The sequence below is a fragment of the Lepisosteus oculatus genome, chromosome 10, assembly GCF_040954835.1.
Source record: "Lepisosteus oculatus isolate fLepOcu1 chromosome 10, fLepOcu1.hap2, whole genome shotgun sequence".
Classification (NCBI taxonomy): Eukaryota; Metazoa; Chordata; class Actinopteri; order Semionotiformes; family Lepisosteidae; genus Lepisosteus; species Lepisosteus oculatus.
The window spans coordinates 19,837,474-19,844,914 of record NC_090705.1 but is presented as its reverse complement, the minus strand read 5'-3'; the positions used below and the strand labels follow the sequence as shown (position 1 = coordinate 19,844,914).

At 38.9% G+C, this 7,441-nt stretch overlaps 1 protein-coding gene across 1 annotated transcript; it reads left to right on the top strand.

The window, feature by feature from the left end:
* Positions 1 to 2,001: 2,001 nt before the first annotated feature.
* LOC102696200 (transmembrane protein 276-like) lies at positions 2,002 to 7,365 on the top strand. Its single transcript, XM_006635682.3, has 2 exons — positions 2,002 to 3,008; positions 4,227 to 7,365. The coding sequence occupies exons 1-2, from the start codon at positions 2,919 to 2,921 to the stop codon at positions 4,740 to 4,742; spliced, it is 606 nt and encodes a 201-aa protein (XP_006635745.1). The 5' UTR covers positions 2,002 to 2,918; the 3' UTR covers positions 4,743 to 7,365.
* Positions 7,366 to 7,441: the final 76 nt, after the last annotated feature.

Sequence of the window (7,441 nt, the reverse complement as noted above, 5' to 3'; positions counted from 1 at the left end):
TCTTAATTATTAGGCCTATTGCAAACAGGAAGGTTTATTTTCACACCTGATAATTTTTCGTTTTTTTAGTTAGGCGTATTGATCATTTAGTAATAAAACATTTTTCAACTGCCATTAGTGGCGAGCCTGTCATCGCTCTAAAACAAGCTACTAGTGTAGAAACATGTTTATGGAAATTATCATTAACATTTTGCCAACGAGGAATTACAATTTCTCCAAAGGAAGTTTACCTTTGAAGCATTATGAATGTTGATTATTGTCTTGTCTTGTGATATTGAAATCTTAAATTGCCCCCCCTGGGGATGAATAAAGTATTTTGAATTGAACGAATTTTCATCTGATGTATTCCAGATTTTCAGCTATAGGAAATGGATCATCTTTAAAATTCGATAAATCAAATCCGTTCTAGGGATTTCTGAGACAAAATAATATTAACAATGACAACAATCCTTTTCTTCTGCATTTTGAGGTGGTTTTATGGTGACGCGTTTTTGTTTTTGTAATAAAAGAATCACTTATAGTTACTACACTTAAACCATCTTTACAATTTACGCTTGGGTATAACCAGTAGCCACGGAACTGCTCAAAGAATTCTTTACTGCATTAATTATCTGCATACACCATAAAGTTATTAGCTGCATACTGTAGGTAATAGACCCATTGGCGATAACGAGTCTCCTGGACGATCTGAGTAATATACCATCACAACATGCTTTATTCTTGCCATACATATTGTACTAGTAACCAAAATCGTCTCCTTAGATACCCTCAGATGGTTATTGACACACAGAATTCGCAAAGAACAATACAACTGTTACATTATATAATCATATAAGCTAAATACTTTCCCGTCAGAAAATGTGAACCATTTTCCTGGTAAGATTAAAAAAGGAGAAAAATGAAGAGTCAAATAATCGAATATGTTGTAAATTTGGAAACAATACAATGCATTTAATTTAATACTGAATAAGGACTGCAAAATGTGAGACAGCCGAATGGAATAGGACGAGTAACAACGAAAAATAAAACTACTACCCTTACTTTTGTTGCATTTTAAATTGGTCATTCCTATATCGCACGTTTCGTTGGGTTACACGTTGTCTTCTTTAAAATCAAAATGTAGGAAACAGGACCGTCGTACAGAAGTACTGTAGTAAACTCTTATAGATACTGTACATTACGTGAAGAGCAAAACAGTAAAATTAGTTCAAACAACGCAATTTTCGCTGGGACCATCAGAACGAGATGTTGTCTTTCACCCCTAACAGGCTCCCCCTGCAGAAATCACAACTGTACTCGCTACTCTGAGATCCTCGCCAGCATAAAGTTAAACACAGATCATACAGTATGTAGTTCGTAGATCACACATTAGCGTCCTGTACGAAGCTGTTCTCTGTATCCGAAAAACAATACAATGATTTTTGTGCCTCGCGAGTCGTCACCTAGTAAGACAGTGGTTAGTAACTCCAGGTTTTGCTACAAACGAAGGTTACCTGTTATAAATAAACTTAACCTTTGTTACACGGCTAAAGAGCTGCTTGGAACAATGCGTTGCCTAATTGTTTTATTACAAATAAAAAGAATCTGCAAGTGCACTAAACTCATAAACTTGTTTCAAACGCGGGCAATGTCGATGTACTGTGGGGGTTATACACGTTTCCCGCAGGGAGATCGGTAACTGAAACTAATACAATGTATCAGACCAAAACTTCTCGTCTACAAACTGAGCTGCGACTGGTGTAGCATTTCAAGAAGATGCAACTGCACTCGATTTGAGCAACGTTTGCCAGTCACAGCTGCATCACGTGGCTGGGGTGGTACTTCAGCTTTCTAGGCCCCGGATATTTGTGAGCAAGCCTCCTATAGCACCGCTGCCCTCGGCTCCTCCTTGTTCCGAGTAGTGAAGCGGATGGAGTAGCGAATCACAGCCTCGTCCCCGGCCGAATGTGCCCTATGTCCGTGTGACCGCAGCGCCGCTCTCGCTAGTGAGATCCGCTTCAGCATCCAGACTGCAGTACATGTGTACGGTACAGTTTATGTGAAACAGTTGGTAACTAAGTACCTTGTTTCCTTACTAAGGTAATGCACGTTGTGGGTCTTTGACATCGCCCTTCGATCATAAATCACGCATTAATTCACATATGGTTTACCTCTTTATCGTATGAAAATAATGGAGATTATTAGGGGGAGGTTAAGAGTTGGCGTCAGGCAAAGCCTTAGGAACTCCTGCTTTATGGCGTCTGATAATCTGCATCTCTCGTGATTCTTTTTTGCTGAACATTTTAAGAGACCAATCATAGGTTTCCGAATGTTGTAAAAAGCTTTATGTTAATACTGTAAATCTGAAATAACCATTATTCTGTGATCGTTGGTTTCAGTGCAAATCACGTGTTTTTTAATCGCGTTTTTAAGTAATTTGAAACTCACCCCTTGTTGTTTTTAAATAAAATATGCTTGCGTAGATCAATCAAACTGGCTATACCAGAGAGACAATGTGGGGAACCTTACAGACATATCACAAAATCTACTACAGATAGATAACTATCTTTATAGCTTTAGAAGGTTTTTAACTTTATCAGAGACAGTAGCTTCTTAATGTAATGCTGCACTTTAAAAGTAATAGTCCTTCCCTTAAAACACGTTTAAACTTGGCAATTTTTGCTTAAACAGGGGAAGGAACCTTTGAAAACTTGTGAATTGCAGGATGGGGTTCCTTATTTTTTCATATATTTTCAGTCTCCTCTAATGAAAGAATAATGTTTTCTGACAATGCGATACATACACCTGTTACAGGCCAGGCTGTCATTGTTTATTGATCCAGGCCATAAACAATAGATCATTGTTTATGGCCTGGAGCTCACAGAAGCAGTGAGCTGGGTGTACTGTATGTTGGGCATCACCCTAGGTGTAGGAGTCTGATGGCCGAGAGTCCAGTCCAGTGGATCATCAGCATCTCAAATCTGATCCTGTTTCTCTCCTCATTGTACTCGGCTCGCCAGCTTGTAAAGGTAACTTTGGGCATTTTTGATTCAGGTAGATAGCTGCGTCAGCATGCATAGGCTGCAAAGGAACAAGTAAAAGTTTATTCCATGCCGAAAAGAGAAGAAAAGAAACACAACGTTTTGGCTGTGGAGTCTTTCTTGGGTTCTTCTTCATTTTTTTGTTCAGTTTGATGTTTTATGAACCAGAATTGGCCAGAATAAGAACCTTGCAGACCCTGATTTCAATGTATTTTAATGCATTTAGTGTCCGCAACAGTTGTAGCAAAATATAAAAACATAAGATTACCACTGAAAGGACTCCAGTCACGCATCTAGCTTGTTGAATCCTTTTGAACATCAGCTTTGATACTGAGGTTGGGGAGTTTATTTCAGACTCCCATGATAGGGTACTGTGTATCACCAGTGACAGGAAGATTTTGAGGCTGAAGCAACAAACCCAATGCCGTTAAGGATATTAAAACACATGGTAATGTGCGCAAATTATTGCTGTAATGAAATTAATTGCCTATTAGATATGTATCACTTTTCTGGCTATCCTGTCTGCAGGTCCAAGTTTAATGTTGGTTCATTGTAGTTGATTCTTCAATATATTAGTTAAATATTACTGACAAACGGTAATTTGTCAGAGTGGGTGGAACGGTGGCTCTGTGGCTCTGTGGCTAGGGATCTGCGCCAGTGGCTGGAAGGTTGCCGGTTCAAATCCCACATCCGGCAGAGGAATCCTATTCCGTTGGGCTCCTGAGCAAGGCCCTTAACACCAACTGCTCCAGGGGCGGTGTACAATGACAGACCCTGTGCTCTGATTGTTTGTGTGTCTCATGGAGCTGGGGTATGCGAAAAGACAATTCCTAATGCAAGAAATTGTAAAGGGTTAATAAAGTGATGTTGTTATTATTATTAATAGGTAAGCAGCCAATGGTTATACATTTTTTAGGTGCTAGCATGTCACTCATCATAAATAATACGTGACTTGGAGGGGTTGCTTTTCTTTTTATAAAAAAAAGGATTGGACCCGAACCCCCTCAAGGAAAATATGTGAATCTGGTTTGTGCGCTACTCTGACTCCGAGTCTCAAATGGCAAAGACCATTCATAGATTTCCGGATGTTGTAAAAATCTGATGTTAATACTGGAAATCTGCAATAGCCATTATTCTGTGATCATTAGCTTCAGTGCAGATCTAGCTCTCTTTTACTCAAGACACTTTCACTTTCTCCTTCTGTAGGACCACAGAGCACCTGCACTAGGATTTTTCCTGCTGGCGTCCTGCGCTGCAGTGGGGGTCCTACCCGCCTCCAGTCCAGCCTTAGAGGCATTTCGGTGGGAGGCAGCGTGGGCCAGCTGGGTGCTGTCACCAGCGCTGGTAACCTTTGGGTTCCTGTGGCTCAGCGAGGATCGCTCCACGGCCTACACTCTGCTGGGGGGAGCCACCCTGCTCACGGCACTCTGTGATTGGCTGTCCGAAGAGGGCGTGGCAGTGATGTCACGCTGTGTGGCTTTATCTTCACTGGCATGTTCGCTCACTGTCTGTCTCTTCACCACAAACCATGCTGGGGCACTTGGGAGTCTGGCCCTGAGCCTGCCTGCCTTGTTGACCCCTGGGGTCAGAGGTCAGGCTCTCATACCACTGATTACAGTTGAAGCCTCAGAGGTTATCCTGAACAGCCTGATGTCACTGGGGAGCTTTGCAACAGAGAGAGCTCTGTGCAAGTACCTACAGGAGCTCAAGGGCCAGAGTTGAAATGGTACTACATTAGGGTGGTGGACCATGGAGTAAGGGCTGATGTTCGTTTTCAATGTCTTGACAGAAGTATGAAGCCACCCCTATACTAATTTATACTAGTATAGTACTGTATATAATACCCTTGGTACCTAGGTTTATAAACGCAGATGTCTTAAGCTTGAGAGCAGCCTGTCACATTGAGCTGCAATTGTAGGACTGAAGGTACATTCCACATCCCTAAGTTGTCAGCTTGGAAAGGGAAATTGATTCAACGATGATTTTTCATTCTGGTATCCATAATTGTGGAGCCAGCACAACATCATCTTGAAAAACTAGCAAGAAAGGAAGAATCTTCTGGCTAACCCCAAGCAATTCTATTGCAAAGCTGTCTCATCAAAAGCTATTCTAGTGTTCAAAACAAAATCATATCTCCAAGCATCTTAACAGCATGTCTCTCACATTTGTGACATTTTATCCTATTGATAGCATATTAGGCATATTAGGCAATGATGGCATAGAATATTGAAGCCTGATAGTACTGTCATACAAACATATGTAAAATTGAAATGAGGTTAGGTTCAGGCAATTGGAAATCCAATTAAATCCAGTTTTTCAAAAATCTAGTTTTGAAAGCTGTTGGTTTTTGTCTGTTGTTTAAGTTAAGAAAAGAATTTTCCTGCATGTCACCTTCTTGAAGGTTTTGCGCAGTGTCACTTGTAGTGGTCTTCAATAAAAGATAGAACCTTTAGGCGTAATGTTCTTACCAGATTAATTTTCCTGAACAAGGGATTTTATTAGTGACATTATAGATTGTGACATTGGACATGGACATGAGATTACCAGCAAGTCAGATGTTGGTCTGGACTCTTCAACACACAACTTTTCAGTCTGTTTCTGTTGATTGTGCCTTCCAAATCAAATTTCCAAAAACCTTGTCCTTTCTTGCAAACTGCCCCTGTGAAGGGTAATTATGGGTACATGGTCATTAATTCAGTAGTCTGTAGTATACACACCTCCTCTAGTGTCTGTCTTTTTTATTTTGATTTCTACATACTGTAGGTTATTTATGCCAGTTACTTAAGATGCCAAAAGCTGTTTACAGCCACCTACAGTAAGTAGAATGTATACACTTGGAAAGTGAAAAATACGATGTCCGAAAATGGGGAAAATCTATTGTCATGTTTAATTATTAATTTATTTAACTTATACTCTTTCCTAAAGTAACTTGCATTGGTGCCATTTTATAATGCTAGGTACTTTATATTGTACAAAGGTATAACAGTAGTGTCCTACTTTTATTATAATCCACAACCTTCCCTGCAGGAGATTAGAGTCCTAACCCCTACTCCTCCATACGGCTTTCTGTTGAAGTGGTCAATTTACCTCTTGCAAAAGGCAATTATCTGTCAGTAACATATTAATACACTCTATATACATTAAAACGTTAAAATGACTCCAGAGTATTTTGTCTTCTTCCTCGTGCCTTTGTCATGAACCCACTTACCAAACAAATTTGCTGTTTTCCCATAGTAATGAGTGGAGTGACCACTGTATGTTCAGCATCCACAGTGAGTCTGGTTAAACACTTTGACATGGCAATACTTCGGTTTTTAAAGATAGTATAATTAGAAGTGTGCATACTGTATCTGATGCAGCAGAATGTTTCCTCAGAAAGCCATGACTGGGTTAAGAAGCAATACAGCAATTATGCAGTACTAGTTAATCTTATTGTAACAGCATTTAGGACTCTGACATGTTAAGCGAGTCTTAATAAATTCTGTATTTCAGTCATTCTGGTACTGTTCTGTTTTAGGAGGAGATTGTGTGTCGTTGTATAGAGAATTTTACTCTCATGGCAAGTAAATATATTTCATGTTTCTCTCAGAAAAGGTTTCTCACAATGTTAATAAAATAGTTTGTTTCTGATAGGGAGGTCATGTGTTATTTCTGACCCAAGAAAACCATCCTGGTTATCTTTTTAAATGTTTTAGTAACAACAGAGTTTAAATTATTTTTAATGTTTTTTTTTTCCTTTTAACTTTTGTTTTAAAAGCAGAGATTTTACCTGCACTGCTTATGCTGTTTGTGCTGAAAAAAAGGCTGAAAATCAAATTGGACACATTTATTATGTGTCAGATTTAATTTTTATAAAATTAATGGAACAGTATGAAAAGAGGAGACTATACCTTTCCATTTTATCGATGCATGGTTGAAGGTTTATGCTCCAGTGATATGGTGTAGCAGCTATATGCATTCCTCTATTGTTTATCCTAAACAATACCACATTAGGTGGAACATGAGTAATGAAGTCACAAAATGCAAGAAATTTACAAATAAAATGTGTCTTTCCTACTACCGTTTTTTGGAAATTTATTAACTGAATGTGCACTAAATATAACTGCTTGAATTGTGCTCTAAACAGATATTTTAATCCAGGACCTAAGAGAAAGCAATGCTGACTGCCTCACTGATACGACATCACTGAATTCAGAAATACATCCTCAATTTAAATGTTTGAAAATACCTTCTAACATACACATCTTGTGTTGTCCATTACAATAAAGGCTTCAGTATTTGCCTTACAGAGCAGAGATTGTTGTTGTTTCTCATCCTAATAAAGTATTTCATTTCTCAGACTGTGTTTTTAGTGTTGATTGAGTTATTAAGGTATATTCCTCCCAGTAAAAAAAAACATAAATTGATTATCTTCTTCTTAG